This window comes from Rattus rattus, chromosome 14 (genome assembly GCF_011064425.1).
Source record: "Rattus rattus isolate New Zealand chromosome 14, Rrattus_CSIRO_v1, whole genome shotgun sequence".
NCBI lineage: Eukaryota > Metazoa > Chordata > Mammalia > Rodentia > Muridae > Rattus > Rattus rattus.
The window spans coordinates 17,505,133-17,524,010 of record NC_046167.1 but is presented as its reverse complement, the minus strand read 5'-3'; the positions used below and the strand labels follow the sequence as shown (position 1 = coordinate 17,524,010).

Below are 18,878 nucleotides of genomic sequence, written 5' to 3'. Positions count from 1 at the left end.
CTGGGAAATTGATTCCATTGTATAGCCAGGGATGCTGGCTGCCTCCCTCAGCTGTGTGGAAGTAGGTGTCTATACTGGTCCTTGGGTTGGAGGCTCCTGGACGCAGTGAGGCCTGGCCAGCACTGAGCGTCTTGGAACTGGAACCCTCAGTGTGTGTCATGGGTTTGGGGGTAGGGGTGGGAATGTGGCTGCTTAGCTGGGCCTGCTCTGACCAGCCCCTTCCTTCTCGTGTGTTTACAGACAGTGTGCCTTAGCTGCCCTGAGAGACGTCAAAAGCTACCTGACAAAGGAAGGAGGACAGATTGCAGTAAGTCTGGGGGTGCGGGTGTGGGGGGCGTCACAGCCATCTCTGTCCTCATTGGCCCAAGCAACTGAGAGTAAATTAGAGTGAGGACGGGGACAAATGCCTCTCTTCGCTTAAGTCCTGAGGGGACAAGTGGCCCAAAGCAGCTTAGTGTACGTATCTTGGGATGGATGTTGGGACATAACTGTCACTCACTTGTACGGTGGGCATCTGGGCACCACTTCTGTGTTGCTGCCAGCCACTGTAGCCAGTGGCCATTCCTCAGTCCCCCACTGTATTTCACTGCTTGCTAGTTCCTCCCCTCCCCTGCTGTGCCTAAAAACTGTAGGCAGAAGGAGAGAAGGGGAGTCTGGGATCACCCTGGAGAGAGGTTAGGGGACAGGGCACACTCAGTTTGGAAGGAGGGAATATAGGAGTTATTTCTAGAAACAACAGACTGAATTTCTTGTGGTTTGGGTAACTGTCATTACCAGGTTTGATTGATTGATTGATTGACAGATCCTTCTTCCTCTTTATCAGGTTTTTGATGCCACCAATACGACTAGAGAAAGAAGGCACATGATCCTTCATTTTGCCAAAGAAAATGACTTCAAGGTGAGCCAACCCCCCCCCAGCAAGATGACAGAGGACAAAACCTTGGGAGTAACTGATTGCTGCCTGGCTCTGGGGTCAGCTTCTGGGCTGCCCTGAGTTGTTGTTACCCGGGTCTCACTCTGTAGCGCAGGTTTGAGTGGAACTCACTGTGTGGCCCAGGTTGACTTCAGACTTGAGGCAATCCCTTTGCTAAGTGTTGGGATCTCGGGTGTGAGCCCCGACTAGTTGCCTGTTTTGCCGTCTTAAAACAAGGTCTCCCTTTGGGGTGGGATCCCTAGGAACTATGGAGCCCTCCTTCCCTGGGGGGAGGGGGAGGGCTGCGGCCATTGCAAAGTTGGTGTTTAATGAAGTAATACTTTCCCCAGTCAGCACCTTTTCTTGTTCTTTCCTTATTAATGTTTTGGTTAGCAAACAGACAAGTGCTTCTAGCTCTAAAGCACAAAAAGTGTGCATGGGGATATTTTCATACATGTGAACCATTATACTTTCTTTGTTTCTGTTTGCTCTTCCCATTTTCTCTTGACCCCCACTCCCACCCTCCACTTACTGGTCCTCATCGGCTCCCAAGAAGTCCCTCTGCTTTTGAAACAGGCAAGACTCCTGGTACATGTATTCCATTAACCTGTTCCCCACTATTGCCTTTAGTCTTCCTGATCTGTCATCACACAAACACAGACACACACACACACACACACACACACACACACACACACACACACATATTTAAATTTAGATTTTGCATATAAGAGGAAGCATGCAGTGTCTGTCTGATTCTAGCTTGCTTTCCATGCCCTAGTCATATCCTCTTCCTGCTGGTTTCCTTACTTGTATCACGGTGAACTCAAAGCTGGCCTCTGGACTGTGTTTACCTTCCTGTCTTGCTTCCTTCCCCCCCAGGCATTTTTCATTGAGTCCGTCTGTGACGACCCTACAGTTGTGGCCTCCAATATCATGGTAAGACAATTAGGAAACCCTGTTTGTATATGACCCCTTATACTATGAGGTCATTTGCAGTCCTGATGGGAGCTCAGGTCAGGGACCAGACAGTAACTAAAACCATAGAAGCAGGTGACCTGCCCTGTGTGTGGTTGAGTGTAGATACTGGGGCAGCAGAAGTACATGGGGATATTAATTTAGCACAGTCTGTGACCTGGACCCGCTCTTAAGTGACATCCAGGCCCTTTGCAAGGTCATAGAGGGCAAGTAGCAGTACACAGTCTTGGCTGGGATGTGGTAGATAACGGAGACAGGCAGGGAGTAGCAGTTTAACCTGGCGTCCGAAGCTTGAACACAGTGAGGCTGGAGTAGCCAGGGATGATTGGCAGCTCTTCAGTTTTGCCTCCCTAGTCCTTGGTAAGTAAGAATGCTTTGTGTAAACCAAGTCCTTCAAGGCTCAGCATGCCAAGGCAAAGGTCCCAAATTTGGGAAGAACGGGTGTAATACGTGCCCCCGACCACTCAACTACAATGTGCCAAGGGAAACTTGTCCAGATAAGGTCAGTGGCAACGCAGTTTGATTAAACCTCCATTTTATTACTTGATAGCAGTTGATCACAAACAGAAACGAGAATTATAGACAGGTTGGTTTTTGTTTTGCTTTGTTTTAATTTTTTTGTGTGTATACATGGTAGGGTGGGCACCACAGTGTGGAGTCAGTCCTACCACATGAGTTCTGAATATCAACTCAGGTCATCGGGAGTGGCAAACCTCGACCTTCCAAGCCTTCCTCACCATCCCATTCAGACTCTTTTTTTTTTTTTTTTTTTTGAGCTGGGGACGAACCCAGGCCTTTGCGCTTCCCCTAGGCAAGCGCTCTACCACTGAGCTAAATCCCAACCCACCGTTCAGACTCTTAAGGCAACCATGTGGCTCTGGGATGGAGTGCTTGTCCACTGTGTACGAAGCCGTGGGTTCAATCCCCTGCACTACATAAAGTGGGTGTGGGAGTAAAGACTTGGAATCTCAGTTCTTGGGAGGCGGAGGCAGGGAGACCGGAAGTTCCAGACCATCCGTGGCTGTGTACTGAGATGTATGAGAGCCTGTCTCAAAACAAAACAGAACAAGAAAAAAAAAAGTGGGAACCTCTACCATCCATCTCTAGGCGTTCCCATCTTCCTGTCTGCCTTATAGTTGTGGGAGAAAAGGATTAACAAAATCCTCAGGGCAGACATGATGGCGTCTGCCAAATAATTTCAGCGTGTGTTGGTCAGAGAGATGTAGGAAGTTTTAACATTTAAGGTTACCTTGCTCCACATGGCAGCCTCTAGCCCAGCCAAGACTAGATAGCAAGACTTGGCCTCAAAGACCCAAGTCAGTTTCCCTAACATCTACCTGGGTTTTTTTTTTTTTTTTTCCCATTATTGTCCAATTGTAGGAGGGAGACGCCTTGTCCCAGAAGTGCGGCTCTGAAAGGTGTAGTCACCAGGTCTAGTTAGATGTCATCATACAGACGAGCACAGGCGGATACTGCTTCTGTTTGGAGCAGATAAAGAAGTCCTACCCAAGACCAGGGGCCATTACTAAGCAACACTTAGTGTGCCTTTCCAAGTGCCAGCATTCGTGTGCTTCTGTAGGGCTCTGCTGAAGTGAGGGTCAGGCTCACTCAGTTATTGGACTGACCCCCGCTTGGTGTATGGTCCAGATGGGGTCCTTGTGGGTCCTAATGTCTGTCCTTCATGAGCATCCTCCCGGTGTCATGAACGAGGCCAAAAGGCCATGAGTCAAACTTCCCGACACCCGTTCTCATCTTCCTCTTCTACGCTCGGTGGGATGATCTTTTTTTCCAAGCCTTTTTGGACTTTTCCCCCCTTTGAGAGCTCCAATCCTGCTTAATGTAAGCAGAAAGCCTCCCAGGGTGGTTCATTCGCTGCTCTTTGTGGTGCTACAGGAAGTGAAAATCTCCAGCCCGGATTACAAAGACTGCAACTCCGCAGAAGCCATGGACGACTTCATGAAGAGGATCAACTGCTATGAAGCCAGCTACCAGCCTCTTGACCCTGATAAATGTGACAGGTGAGTCCCAGAAGATGCCACCCTGGATCGTCCAAGCGAGGCCTCAAAACGCCCTCTAAAACAGCTCCCAAATATATTTGTCTACGAACTCTTCAGATTGGCTCTCGATGGCTGCCAAGGGAGAGACCCTCTCCTTTGGCAACATGGTGGCCGCTGGCCCCAGGGTCGGTCTCACACCCATACATAAAGGGCTGCACTAATTAGACTCAAGGGGTTATTAAGTGTAAGACTCATGAAATGAGGGAGATTAGGGAGCAGTTAGAGGGAGATGGTGGTGGATGGGTAGGTTATTTTGAGGGGTGGCTTAGCAGTTTTAAGGGCTCATACTTCTCTTCCGGATGATTGCAGTTCAGTTCCCAGCAATCATAGCCGGCAGCTCACAGCTAATCAATCATAATTCCGAGCTACTGCTGGATGTGTGTCTGCGCACTTACGTGCACATATCCACACAGGCACACGCACGCACACACACACACACACACACACACACACACACACACACAAAATTAAAAATTATAAGCATGTCTTTAAGAAGTATAAATGTGTCAGAGTGTCTTTCTCAGTTAATGTCTGCCTTGAAAAAAGTTTACTAGGATTTTTCTTTTGTTTGTTTGATTGACGGGTCTCCCTATAGCCCTGGCTGGGCTGGAACTAGTCATACTAGAGTCACAGATCTGATGGCCTCTGCCTGTATGGGGATTAAAGGTGCGAGCCACCATGCCTAGCTAACCGCCCCTCCTCAATTTATACATTTATTCACTTGTTTGGGTTTGGGTTTTTTGTCCGTCTGTGTGTGTGCATGCATACTTAAGCACCACGGCAAACATGGGGAAGCCAGAGGAGAACTTTTGGGAGCCCCTTTTTTCTCTGTCTACGTTGTGAGCCCAGGGGATCTAACCCAGGTCGTCGGAGTTGGTGGCAAACACCCACTCTTGAGCCATCTCGCTCCCTGTAGCTCACTTTTTCAGACAGTGTTCACTGAACCCGGAGCTCGCTGAGTTGGCTGGGCTGACTGGCCAGTGAGCCCCAGTTGTCTCCCCTTCCCCGCCTACACTGCACCCTGCCTAAAGGAGATATATTTGAATTTTATGTTTGTATTACTGAGTGAGCCATCTCTCCAGCCGTCCTATCTGGTTACAGCCTGGTTGAGGGAATTGTTGTCTTGGGTTTATTCTCTGACTCCTACAGAAGATCCACAACAGTTACTGCTAGGGGCCCCCAGGAAGCAAATACATTCTAGAAGCTGGCCGGGCCCGGGGTGTGAGGTATGCCGTCTGCAGGGCTACGGAGGGCTGAATGGTGGTTTCTTTGCAGGGACCTGTCCTTCATCAAAGTGATTGACGTTGGCCGGAGGTTCTTGGTGAACAGAGTGCAGGACCACATCCAGAGCCGAATCGTGTATTACCTGATGAACATCCACGTGCAGCCCCGGACCATCTACCTGTGTCGGCACGGCGAGAATGAGTACAACGTGCAGGGCAAGATTGGGGGCGACTCAGGCCTGTCCAGCAGAGGCAAGAAGGTAGAGGAGGGGAGACTGGACTAGGGACTGACCGGAGGGAAGGGGTGATTGGTTCCCACCTTGTTGTAGAGTTGAGCGTCCTTGTGTGTTGTGCGGTTTTTTGTTTTTTTGGTTTTTTTTTTTTTGTTTTTTTTTTGCTGTTTTTGACTTACCTATGCTGTGTGCATTTGCACGTGGGGTTGGTCTGCGTACCTGTGTGTGAGTGTGGACTAGAAGTGGGAAGATGGGAGTCAGGCCTCTTGGACTCTGATAAGGTTTGAGTGGCCTTGGCTGTTGCCAAGCAGTGACGTAATGAAAGGAACTGGAGTTTATTTATGTGACCTCTGCCTCCTGCGTTCCCTCAGTTCGCCAATGCCCTGAGCAAGTTCGTTGAAGAGCAGAATCTGAAGGACCTCCGCGTGTGGACCAGTCAGCTGAAAAGCACCATCCAGACCGCGGAGGCCCTGAGGCTCCCCTACGAGCAGTGGAAGGCGCTCAACGAGATTGATGCTGTGAGTCCGTGTGGCTGAGGGGAGGCCTGGTAGGGAGTAGAGAGTTCTCTCCTGGGTCCTCTGGAGCCCTGGTGGCATCTTGAGACCCCCTTTATGTGAGGCGGACCTGCAGGGAAGTTTACTGGAGTGAATGTCGGTCTTCCTGACAGGGTGTGTGTGAGGAACTAACCTATGAGGAGATCAGAGACACCTACCCTGAGGAGTATGCACTGCGTGAGCAAGACAAATACTACTACCGCTATCCCACGGGCGAGGTGAGCATGGGTCCCGACCTCCTGTCTGCTGGTCTTTTCTTTATAATGGTCAGGATCTGGGGCATGTGTGTATGGAGTTGGCTGAGAGAAGGCTTTGGGGGGTCCCAGTGGGATCAGGTAAATCCCTACAAGATCTACACCCCATCCTGTCTTCCACCAGTTCTGCAAACTCATCTCTACTACTTCTGTGGTCTCTAAATCTCACTAAAGAGAACCTTGTAAAAACCCTGAGGGAAGTGCGCTGCATTTCCCACACTTGAGAACAATGTATCTATCTGTCTCTTTGACATGGATGTAGGGGAGAGGATAGCTGGTGATTCATTCCAGACCGAAGCTTTTCCCTGCCCAGCAGGTGACACGGTAGACAGGCTGGCCTTGATGTCAGAGGGCTTGCACCAGGGCTAGGCTGATGTTGGTAGAGGGAATGGCTGAGAGGGCAGCTACTCTTGTTGGAATGGTGTATATTGAGCCATGTCGTACTCTGGGAGTTCAGCCAGGTGACTGTGTTGACACCTAGTGGGTGTCCTTTGTCATAGTTCCCATTCCTGGTGAGCCACCATGATGTCTTGTGGTCTCACTCTGGCCTTCCTTGCTTTTGATTGATCCCACCTCAACCTCCCCAGTGTGGTTATAACACATGAGCACCGCCATACCTGGCTACACGCTTGTTGCTTGAAATGGGATCTTAACGTGCAATACAGGGTTGTAATAGGGGCTGCCTTGAGTTGATAGCAATCCTCTTGGGATTACAGACACGCCCCACGTGTATGTCAAAAAAGGAGACTGTAGATTCGTTGTCAGCCGGTCCAACGTTTCCTCTCGCTCCTAACCCTGGTGACCACCATTCACCGTCTCTAGGTTTGCCTGTTCTGGGCGATGCACAAAAGGAATCTTTCAGTGTAAAAATGGTGATACTCAGTGTCTTCCCCTTGACAGACAAACGTTTGAGGTTCTCTCACGCTGTGACATGTGCCAGGACTTTGTTCCTTTTAAGGGTTGCCTGAGTAATAGTCTGTGGTAGCGTTTGATCCTTCTCTAGCACTCGAAGAGAAAGAATTCAGGGAGATAGGATTGCAGCTTTCCTCTTGTTCCTAGGAGTATTTCATCCAACTCAGAGCTGAATGCTCACAAGGATGGATGTGTGTGTGTGTGTGTGTGTGTGTGTGTGTGTGTGTGTGGGGTGTATGGGTGTGGGATAGGGGGGTGTGGGGTGCTGTGAGCCGGTCTGTGAGGCTGCAGGTGATTGCCTGGCTCTTCTTTGTCTGTCCTCTCCTAACTGTTTCATTCCTGTGTTGCCCAGTCCTACCAGGATCTTGTCCAGCGCCTGGAGCCTGTGATCATGGAATTAGAGCGCCAAGAGAACGTATTGGTCATCTGTCACCAGGCTGTCCTGCGCTGCCTACTAGCCTACTTCCTTGACAAGAGTGCAGGTATTGATGGCAGCTGAGCCAGGAAGGAGGGAAGGAAGAAGGAAGTGGGCCCTTGAGTTTAAGTGGCAGGGGACCCATCGTTTCTCACTTCGCGTTGCTTCTGAGTATGGGTCCACCTCACAGCCTGCTGAGGGCTCTGTACCTGCTCCCTGCAAACAGTGTGATGTCTGGTGGGATTCGTCACTTCTCAAACCAGCCTGGAGAACCCTCAGGCAGGCCTCCATGTGACCAGGGGCCTCTCTGGGTTGGGAATGAGGCTCTCGTGCCTGGGGATGGCCCTAGCTAGCTTCTCGCTTTGCTTCGTCTCTTGTCTAACTATGCTAACATGGGTTGGGAATGAGGCTCTCGTGCCTGGGGATGGCCCTAGCTAGCTTCTTGCTTTGCTTCCAGTCTCTTGTCTAACTATGCTAACATGGGTTGGGAATGAGGCTCTTGTGCCTGGGGATGCCCCTAGCTAGCTTCTCGCTTTGCTTCCAGTCTCTTGTCTAACTATGATAACATGTCTCCTTTCAGAGGAGATGCCATACCTGAAATGCCCGCTTCACACTGTCCTGAAACTGACGCCCGTGGCGTATGGTGAGTAAGCAGCCCCTGCTGGGCCCAGAACCCGGGATCTCCTGGTGGCTGGCAGAGGAGGGTGATTGTCTTAACAGAGGCTGTCTTCTTCTCCTTCACCTTCAGGGTGCCGTGTGGAGTCCATTTACTTGAATGTAGAATCAGTGAGCACGCATCGGGAGAGGTCAGAGGTGAGTTAGAGTCCGGTGCACTGGCTGGGACCCTTGGGAAGCCCTGGGATCGGCTTTCTTCTGTCTGGAGGGGTCTCACTGAATTTCTTTGGCACCCACTGTGCCAGCTCCACATCTCTCTGTTCCTAGCCCATCTTTCCTGTGGCATCGTGAAATCTATTCATTTTCTCTGTCTGTAATCTCCATCTGTCTGTCTCTCATTCTCTCTATCCTCATACCTTCTTGACCGGGAAGAATAACTTAAGCAAGCGGTTACTCCCCTTCTGCCAATCATAGCCCCAGCACAATAGCTGTTACCACTTCAGGCAGCAAATGCTGTACCCTTCTCGAAAGCACCAGAAGCCTGACTTGGATTGGATCAGCCAGCCAAGCAACATCACCCGCATGCCCTTAAGTTCATAGTTAGCAAAGGTCTGAAATAAGAAGAGGGCCAGAGAAAGGGCCTCCTACAGCACAGCCAAGGGAAGATCAGGACACTCAGTCCCTGGCTGCTCTTGTCTTCCACCTCAGGGAGGCCTGAGGCTTTGGGGGAGGGAGTGTATGTTCGTGTTGAATCCCCTCACTGGGCAGGTGGCGGATCTGTCCAGGCCTGTGTTGTGAAAGTGGGTTTAAATTTGCTTTATGCAGGCTGTCAAAATACAACACTTTGCCAGTGTAGTCAGACCTTCCTCTTACACCGAACTTGACTTTCTGTCTGTGGAGTCCGCAAAACAGGTGACTTACCCATCCCCAAGGAGCTTGGCCGGGAGACTTTGGTAGGAAGGGTACCTGGATGGGGTGTCAGCCTGTTTTCTGTCCCGCTTGCGCTGTGGACTACACGAGAAGAGGACTGTGTCCCCTGGGCTGCCTCGCCCTGTCTCCTGGCCCCGCCCCTCTGAACCAGAGCACCTGCTCACTTAGCTGAATGAAGAGAGCCTAACCAACCCTGGGTTTAGACATGAGACGGGCTCCGAGGACCTCAGAATACTTACTCGCCAGCCCTGGGGCTGAAGATGTCCTGGGCTATGAGGTGCTGGGCCGTGGTTGGACCCCAGGAGCTTACTCTCCTGTCTCATCTCGGAAAGCAGACATCTAGTCCTGGTAGACAGACTGCTGCCTGTTTTCCGTGTCTTTGGCCTTCTAGACTGAGGCTGGGTACTGTCTGGGCAAGCACAGCGCTGTGCGTGCCACAGAGCAGGTGGAAGGGAGTCGGCCCTGACACCTTTCCCCTCCCATTCCTGAGGTCTCAGAGCTAACAGTCTCTCCTGGGTGGGCCCTCAGTGGGTGGGGTGACTGGGAGTTAAGATTTTTTTTCTCTGACCCCCTTCTCTGCTGTGGTTGTAATTATTTTTTTTTCTTCCCCTGCTTTGCACATAGCGAGAAGTTGTGTGCCCGCAGGAGCTCAGGGTCAAGGCCACTCGCCTGGGTGTCCCTCTGGTTGTACCCTTACAAATGTCAAGAGGAATGGTGTGTGTGTGTGTGTGGCTTCTCTACCTCCCTCCCCACTCCTCGTAACTGTCGCCTTCTCTCTTTTGTCTTTGTCTGCTTAGGATGCAAAGAAGGGACCTAACCCTCTCATGAGACGCAATAGTGTCACCCCACTAGCCAGCCCCGAGCCCACCAAAAAGCCTCGCATCAACAGCTTTGAGGAGCATGTGGCTTCCACTTCTGCTGCCCTGCCAAGCTGCCTGCCCCCGGAAGTGCCCACGCAGCTGCCCGGACAAGTCAGTGATCCTGCTTTAATTACTGCCTACGGGGGGAGTGCAGAGGGGAGATGATCGCCGTATCTGGGGCTCTGTGCCGTGCCATGTTTGCAAGTGGGGATGAGTGCCTGGGTTCAGGTGGGCTGCGTGTGTGAGGCGCGGCAGGCGAGGTTTGTGGCCGTCTGGTGTCTGTATGTCTGTCAGGCAGAACACACAGTGCTCGCTCTCTCTCTCTCTCTCTCTCTCTCTCTCTCTCTCTCTCTCTCTCTGAAATCCTCCCTTGCCAATAGTGGCTCCGAGGCTGTGCTCTTTGTTCTTTATTGAGCAGAGTCAGGCAGAGTAAATGAAATTGTAAAACGCACCCCTCGTCCTACGCGCAATTGCGAGTACGTAGAACAGCCTACACTCGCTAGCAATTCCCAATTCCGGAGTCTGTACGTTCCATGGCGCTGATGTCTTTCTTCTCCCTTGCTGTCACCTCTGACAGAAAAAGGCTGAGGTCACACAGAAGAGCCTACGTCAGCTCCCCAGAGCCAGCACAGTCCCGTCCTCCTTAGAAACAGTCCAGAGCTGAGGGGCAGCTGAGTTTAAAGCTCTTTGCGTGCAACTGACGTTCAGATCCCCAGAACGAACCCATGCAGCAAGCTGAGTGCAGACACACGTGGCTCTCACGTGTGGTGGGATGGGAGGCAGAAACAGGTGGACTTCTGGGAAGAAGCTCACAGGCTAGCTAACCTGGTCTACATAGGCCAGCTAGCCTGCTCTACATAGGCCAGCTAGCCTGCTCTACATAGGCCAGCTAGCTAGCCTGGTCTACATGGTGAAATCCCCACACACAACAAGAGACCTCCTTTTAAAGAAAAGGGGGAAGGCTCCTGTAGGAGACATCTGAGGCTGTCCTTTATGGTCAGTCATGGGTACTTGTGTTACCTGCACCCCTGTACACGAGTGCTTGTGTGCGTGCTACACATACACACACATACAGAGTCAGGCACCCAAGACAACATCTTTTCACACAGTGGTTAGATTATCAGGAGTAGAAATAAACAGAACTCAGCGAGACCCCCTGTTTCACTAGACTGAAAGAGCAAAGGCTGAAGGGCTTGGCTGTTGAGCATTAAAGTTGGTTTTCAGGAAGCCAGTCCTTCAACGATAGACCTTGCCCCATGTCTGGATGAGCTTCAACTCAATGCTAGGCCAATTCTCGCTGCGTCTGCTGTCCCTGAGCTTCCAGTCAACTTCCCAAGGGTTAGAATGAGGTCTAGAGAGAACCTTGTTGTCTCCAACGCTCATTTAACTACTCCAGGCCTCAGTTTCCTAATCTGTGGAATTGGGGAGTAATATACCCTACAAAAAGTGGCTCAGACAGGGTGATGGGTGCTGTGTGTATAATTTGGGGTCTGGTACAAAGTAAGCCTTAGGGATTGTAGCTCTGACCTAACATGAGTATAGGTTTGTTTTTTTCCCCATTCGGCCACTAGTTGGTATATATTTATAGTTCAGGCTGTCTCTTATGCAGTCTTTAACTTATGGTCGCTCTAGCTCTGCCTTCAGAGTGTAGGATTATTTTGTTTTGTGGAGGACAGGGTCTCATGGTGCATAGAGACTGACCTCAGACTCACTGTGTGTACTTGAGGAGAACTTTGAACTCGTAGTTCTCCTCCCTCCTCCTGCCTGGCCTGTGGATTTTAATGTCCAGGGCCAGTCTCTTTAGGTTTGGAAATGGACACAAGGCCGGTGGGAAGACTCTAGTAGCCCTTTCTTTAAGTCTGAGAGTTTTCTAATTACAGCCAAGCAGATGGCTTCTCCATCCCACTCTATCCTGGTGCATTGTGGGAGTCTTCTGTTGGGAGCCTCAAGGGGATTAACCTGGGCCAGGGGCAGGTGACATCCAGACCTACACTGATCTAGTCATGGCGGTCACTGTCACTGGCAAGAGCTCAGTCTTGTCCTCCCCCGCCCCCCACCTCTGACTTTGTTAGGACAGCCCTTTAGATTCTCCAAGTCCTCAGGAGCAGATGTCTGGGATCTATTGGCCGGGTCAGACATGGGAGGTGTGTGGGGCTTGACTCATCAGCTGCCATCTTGCCTCCTGACTGACTTTCTCTCTTTCCTTACCTTGTCTTTCTGCAGCCTTTGCTAGGGAAAGCCTGTCTGTAAGTATTTCTTGATAATTCCATTGCTTGCACTCCACACGCTTGCTTGTTGGCCCTTTTGGTCTCCTGCCTGTTGACGTACTTAAGAGGAAGATAGTCTGGGTAAAGTCTAGTCTGAGGCTGCCCATGGAGAAAGGAGATGGGAAGAGAGAATTCCCAAAGTTTATAGAGAGGAGATGCAGAGAGGGAAAACTTTCAGCATGCTCCAATGCCATCAACCACAGGGTGCTACTCCCCACTCCCTCTGGGGGTGCTACACTGTCTTCATCGGCCATAGGCAGGGCTTGGCATAATGCCAGATTTCCCTGGTCGGGTCACATTTTGATGCTGACTTTTAGTGTTTGCTGTCATTGCTTTGTCCCTCTTCCCCCAGAGGAGCATCCTTTTGTTCTGAAAACAGTATTTATTATCCAGAACCAAGTAACCCAGATGGGGACCTATTTTGATGTTCATGGAGCTGTCCTGGTCTGTCGGACCTGCCAAGGGACAGCCATGTAAGAACTGTAGCTGGAGATCCCATCCACTGTATCCTCAGACCTGACTGTAGCTGTAACAAGTCTGGCATTTAGGAGAGCTGTGTAACTCACAGAGAATGGGATTGGTTGGTCATCCTCTGTATCTCTGTCCCCTAACTTGTCCTGTTTAACAAGAAAAGTCAAATGACCTGCACACCCAAAAACCGGTAGGCAGTAGGAGAGCGAGGCCTCAAACAGACCTTGAAGGCTGGTTTCTTCCCCGCAAGCTTATTGGGAAAAGCCCAGGTACTATCTTCCTGTTTCCAGTTCTTGAAGCCTAAAGGGATGCCGAGAGCAGCTGCTGGTCTCTGGGTTAGCAGCTGCAGGTTCCCTGGCTGCCTGCCACTTCCTAAGGAGAAGGGTGGGCGTGGCTGTTGACCTCTCCCTCAGAAAGGGACAGTGTGCTCGCCATCTCGAGACTGCGGTGGACTGCTTGAGGGCCAAGGGTTCTTCTTGCAGTCTTTGGGTTTGAAACCTTGTGGTTTTGCATCTGCATGTATCCCTTAGAAGGCAATTCTCTCCTGCTGGGAAAAGGCCATTCACATCCGCTACCACCACCCTACGCTTAGACTCACCTTGGAAATGGACAAGCCGAACTTTGCCATTTCTGAGTTGAATCTGATAGTGCTTTTGGCTAGAGTGCCTTTTTAGTTAAGCCAGGATTCATCCCATAGACATCCTCCCCCCAACACACACAGACACACACAGACACACACACACATACACACACACACACACACACACACACACACACACACACACACACTGACTATGGTTAGATTCTAATCTGGAGATCTAGCATGTAGCCCCAGCCTGAGAGTATGACCTCATGATGTCCTAGACCTAGATCGATGAAATCAATCCCGATCATGTGACCAGAATTAATCAGTGACAGTTTTATTGAAACAGTACTGTCTTAGTCCTACCTACTTACTCTATAGCCCAGGCCGCCAATTCAGCAATCCTCTTGTCTCTCCCTTCTGAGCACTTGGGTTCTAGGTATGCACACACTGCCTTATTTGGCTCCCAGAATTAATTTTAAAAGCCAGGTCAAACCAACTTTGCCACGTTAGGCATGTTGAGGCAACTTTAAGACTTGAGCTCCTCCCCATCTGTAAGTGGTGGTTGTAAACTCTATAGGGAGCATCGGTCATGAAAATATGCATATAACTCATGGCCAATATCTGACACCTAGGAGAGGCCCGATGAGTGAAGGCTGGTGTATTACCCACCGCTTCTGGCCTCTCCAGCGTTAAGTATGCGCGTAGATGGTCCTTTGTTCCCTCCGCTCTGTGCCGCTGGATTTTTATCTCAGAGCAGCTGGAGTACTCAGTCCTGAGGTTGATAAGCCCCCAAGGCCTGGTGCCCATCACCTTGGTCTCCGATAAAATCGTGTGATGCGCAGACACTGCTGTCTTCCTGGGAATTTTGTGCTGCTTGGGACCAAGGGACCACCTGCCGTTTCCAGTGCGTTTTTCATCTTGAAAGTTACAGGCGCACAATAAAGCGAGAATACCACTCAGGCTGGCAGTGTAGCTTACTGGGTGCAGGGGATCTCCTGGCGTGTAAGAGGTCCTGAGTTTGATCCCCCAGCACCGCATAGAGCAGGCAAGGTGGAATGCGTCTACAGCCCCAGCACTCAGGAGGAGGCAGGAGCATCAAGGTCATCTACACATAGACATAGAGTTTGAGGACAGCCTGGGCTAAATGAGACTCTCATCTCAAAACTAGACAGAAGATACTAAATTCGGTTTGTTTTCTCCTTTTCCAACCTGTCTGCTTTTGTCTTTTCCTTCCCCCACTATGCTTGAAAGACGAACTGTCTGTCACATTTTTTCAAAGTTTTCTCCTTACTAACCTGGGAAAGGTAACTGAGCCGGTGCATGCCCCTCTGTTTCCTCCTGCGTCTGAGTCCTCGCGTCTCAGTTTGTGATTAAGGGCGTCTTAGTTTGTGTACGGTTGCCCCTTGTGGAGTACGTGGCCCATGTGTCAGTCTTTCAAGCAGTGTCATTGATGTGGGGTCCTTTCCCATGTGTGTCTGTCTGTCTCTGTGTGTCCTGAGCCACAGGCCCTCTGAGGAAATAAGGTGGCTGTGACGCTCCGCCCCGTGTGGCTCTTGTCCTGTTTGAATGTACGAGGCCTTTGCCTGTGGTGTGGCAGGGGAAGTTGTCACCCTTCCCCCTTTGTGACCCTACAACATGGCTGGGCTGCTCAATGTGCATGACCTAGGGCATTACCAGAAGGACTCCTATTTAACACAGGACACTGTCGCCTGGGTCCCCCAAGTCTCATTCAGTTGTGAGTGGTGATTCTAGGACAGCCTAGCACTGGTCACTTCTCTAGACATCTACAGTTAAGTTCCTCTATTCTGTGGCCCGGGAGTAGTCATTGTACTCCTGCCTACCTGAACCCCATCTTTCCATGATCCTGCCCCTGGAAGGACAGTTTTAGGAGGGGAGGGGCCCAGACATAATACTTTTGTTAGACATTTCTTTTTTGAAGGATCTTTAGGGAGAGATGCTTGCTGGCCAATGGCCATATTCAAGGCAAGTGACTTAATATTTTAAAGGGAACTAGATACCAGCTAATGCATTGTGAAACTTCTTTGTAGGGGCCACATGGGTCAAGACCCAGCAGACTTTAGTGACAACCTCTTCTGGGCCTCTTGTGTGGCCAGCCATCCCACTCACCTCTTGCATTCTGTGGAGCTCTGTATCCACACTTGAGACTCCAGCGTAGCTAAGTGCAGGGCCCTGTTAGCGGTTTCCGGAGAGGAACCATGGCACTCCAGACAGTCCCAGCTGGTTTTGACCTGGCTGTGACCAATGTGAGGGAGCTCTGTGTGGCATGGAGAGTAGCCCCCAGTTCCTACAGGGGAGGGTGCATGACTTTCCTATTTGTGCCTCATGGTCCCTTGTCCTTTGTCTGACCCCTGGAACAGCGGGCTCCCCACGTCACATGCCTGTCCCTCTCCATGGCCTTCCGGGCTGGAATCTAGCCCAGCGCTGAGCAGAATCCTGGCCTCTTTCTCTAGCTTCTTCTGTAGCCGGGGGTATTCTCTGTCGTGTCTGTCGCATCATCCTCTGCTAGGGGTGTGTTCTTTTGGGGAGTTGCGGGGGTCGTCTTGTGGCATGGCTTTGAGCCTTCTGCTTAAAAAATGCAACCAGCAGCAGATTCTGACGCTCCTTTCTGCTCTCTCCTGAAAACAGAACATGAGAAGCCCCCGGAGCGGTGCCGAATCTTCCCAGAAGCACTGATGCTGAAGTAGGGGTTCCCTTCCGTTTCCACAGCCTGCCTTGTGGCTGCTCATCTACCTGAGGCCAAGGACTTCCGGACTGGGGGAGAATGGAGGTCTGCTGGTTGAAGAGTAGCAGCCCTCACCTCTGAGGTGTTGGGGTGGCAAAGACAGCTTGGAAGTTGTACAGATCCCAGCTTCCTGTGGCAAAGCAGCAGACCTCCCTACGCTCTGTTCTCTTGCGACCGACTTCCAGGGGCTGTCTGACCTCACAGATGCTTCCAAAGTTTGGGGAGGACTTTAGTACTAGAGGAGGTGAGATCAGACCCCTAAGTTGGGGCCGTGGACACCGCCTCGCTGTTTTGTTTTTTCTTTGGATCCTGGCCTGGCATGTTGATAGCTGGAAGACAGGAGTGGCAGAGAATCCCGAGACTCGGGGTGAGTTAGACGCCACCTGCCAGAGGCTCAGGGACGATCACACATCCTCATGAGCTTTTTGCATCTTGGCCTAGGAAGAGGCCTCAGAGACAAGGGACTTGGGCACATGCTGCATTGGACATGGGGGATTCTCCTTCGGAGGAGTCCTTGAGCTGTGGCCTGCTAGCCGAGCAATGACTTGCCCTGGCTCCTCCACATGTCCACATACCTTCTGGGTCCCAAGTATCTATCCGTGGAAGGAAGGATTTTGCTGGAAAAGTTAACCAGGGTCCCCTCTTCCCAGGGGCCCTTCGGCCTTTCTGTTCTTCACCTTGGGACCCGGAGGCACCTGAGTAGATCCTGTGGCTGGCTGTTTGTTTGCACTCTTTCTCCCTTCCTTCGTTTCCCTCCCTCCCTCCCTCCCTCTCTCCTTCCTCCTTCCCTCCCTCCCTCCCCACACCTCACTTCAGGAACTTAGAAGGAAGTGTGCTGGCCCTTGGAGGCTTGCAGCTGCTGAGTGGGAGACGTTCGGGTGTCGGCGAGATGAGAGTCTCAGAGCCTTCAGCTCCACTCTCATTGTTTAAGAAGGGACAGTGACTCAAGGAAGGAAGGTTCGTTTCAGGACACCCACTCACAGAGCTGTCCCCTTATTTTGGCCAAGTCTCTGTGGCTGTATGCCTCATACCACCATGCTGGGCATCTCAAGGAGTTCCCAAGAGTAGAGAATTGTCCCTGTCAGCTTTGCGGTGTCGGCGACATTTTTTGCATGGGTTGAAAGTAGCGCCTGCCTGTTTCTCCCCTGGGGGGAGGGCAGGACATGCTAAGCCTGGAAGGAACCATTGGGAAACTCAGCAGTGTTCGCCCAAATGACCCTTCATGAGATACTGCACAGCCGGGATGGAAGGCCACCTTTTTCTTTTTGCTTCCTTCCTGTGAGCCTTAGGGACCCTATCTTCCCCAGCTCGGGGGACAGGGCCTGGGGTGACACAAGTCATGCTTCATACACTTTAAAGTCACTTTGTGTTCCACAGCTAACCACTCGAGCATTCAGCCCAGCCCACTACCCTTTAAATCTGTGGTTCACCAGGATATATATAGACACACACGTATATATTCCTCTGAAGACTTGGACTGTTTTCTCTTGGTGGCTTGGGTCTTGACAAGGATATATGCAGTGCAGACTTGGGCTGAGGTGTGCAGGCGGATAATACTTTTGGACCTGGGGGCCTGCAGTTTTGTTTTGTGGGCTGGGGGGAGAGAAGCAGGATCGGAACTGTGTAGCCCAAACTCATGACCTATCCTCCTGTCTCAGCCTCCCAAATGTTAGCCGTTCAGGTTTCAGCATGAGCCGCCATGCCGGGTACTGGCTGTGTGCCTGAAGGTGGTTCCTTAGATCCCTCCTCCTGACCACACCCACTCTGTAGTTTCAGCTCTAACAACCTAGAGACAGTGAAGGCTGAGACAAGGGTGGTCATGTGTGACCAGCTTAAGTCAGGACCTCAAGACAAGGCTTTGCCCAATGTGGTTTCGCATTCTGTGGACACCGAAGAATAAGATCAGGCCCAGGAGAAGTGAGTGGAACATGGCTTCCTCTGAAAGCCAGTGACTTGATGGATGGGGTGGATAGCACCCACACAACTTCCACTCTCTTACCCAAAACAACAAGATAAAATGGGGACCAATGCTTTTAACTTTGCATATTTGTTTTTTGGGGTAAGTTTCTCCCTTTTCCTTCAACAATGGGCAATACCCTTGATTTATGGGGAGAAGAAAAACTGTTGGAACCACACCAATGATATCTTCATTTGTAATACTTGAAATTTATTTTTTTATTATTTTGATAGCAGATGTGCTATTTATTTATTTAATATGTATAAGGGAGCCTAAAACTAGAAAGCTGTATAGATTGGGTTTAATTGTTCATTGGTTTGGGGCCTTCTTTCAATGTGTGACTGATGACTTCTTCATGTTCCGTGTAATTGTCTCTGTCAAAGACCTGCGAAGAAGCTACACAAGCTTTTAAACAGGATGCGCCTTTCAGAAATTTGTATATTTTGCAGTTGCAAGAACAATAAAAACCTGGTTGAGATAATACTGGCGGAATTTGCCTCTGAGTCTTTTGTGGGCACAAGTGTCAGTTTTCTTTTGAAGCATTCATTTCATGTGTGTGTCAGTGTGTTTGTGTTCGGTCTGCGTTTGTGTGTCAGTATGTGTATGACAGTGTGTGTGTGTTTGTGTGTCAGTGTGTATGTGTGTCTGTATGTGTGTGTTTGTGTCAGTGTGTGTATGTGTGTGTGTGTTTGTGTGTCAGTGTGTGTGTGTTGTTGGTATGTATGTGTGTATGTGTGTGTGTGTCTGTGTGTGTGTGTCAGTGTGTGTGTGTGTGTGTGTATCTGTGTGTTTGTGTGTCAGTGTGTGTGTGTCAGTGTGTGTGTCAGTGTGTATCTGTGTGTTTGTGTGTGTGTGTGTCTGTGTGTGTGTGTCTGTGTGTGTCTGTGTGTGTGTGTGTCTGTGTGTGTGT

General features: G+C 50.6%; 1 protein-coding gene across 6 annotated transcripts in view; it reads left to right on the top strand.

Moving 5' to 3' along the window:
• Pfkfb3 (6-phosphofructo-2-kinase/fructose-2,6-biphosphatase 3) overlaps window positions 1-18,454 on the top strand; it is a 30,406-nt gene extending 11,952 nt beyond the window's left edge. The window contains exons 4-18 of one of the 6 annotated variants that reach the window (XM_032884558.1): window positions 241-307; window positions 824-898; window positions 1,796-1,852; window positions 3,785-3,909; window positions 5,224-5,431; window positions 5,776-5,922; window positions 6,072-6,176; window positions 7,477-7,606; window positions 8,120-8,182; window positions 8,288-8,352; window positions 8,980-9,066; window positions 9,882-10,055; window positions 12,168-12,190; window positions 14,520-14,572; window positions 15,915-18,454. In XM_032884558.1, coding sequence (XP_032740449.1) covers window positions 241-307; window positions 824-898; window positions 1,796-1,852; window positions 3,785-3,909; window positions 5,224-5,431; window positions 5,776-5,922; window positions 6,072-6,176; window positions 7,477-7,606; window positions 8,120-8,182; window positions 8,288-8,352; window positions 8,980-9,066; window positions 9,882-10,055; window positions 12,168-12,190; window positions 14,520-14,562 — 1,369 coding nt within the window. In that variant the 3' untranslated portion in view covers window positions 14,563-14,572; window positions 15,915-18,454. The remainder of the gene's footprint in view (window positions 1-240; window positions 308-823; window positions 899-1,795; window positions 1,853-3,784; window positions 3,910-5,223; window positions 5,432-5,775; window positions 5,923-6,071; window positions 6,177-7,476; window positions 7,607-8,119; window positions 8,183-8,287; window positions 8,353-8,979; window positions 9,067-9,881; window positions 10,056-12,167; window positions 12,191-14,519; window positions 14,573-15,914) is intronic. The other 5 variants (XM_032884562.1, XM_032884561.1, XM_032884564.1 and 2 more) reach the window with 5 other exon arrangements.
• The last annotated feature ends 424 nt before the right edge of the window (window positions 18,455-18,878 follow it).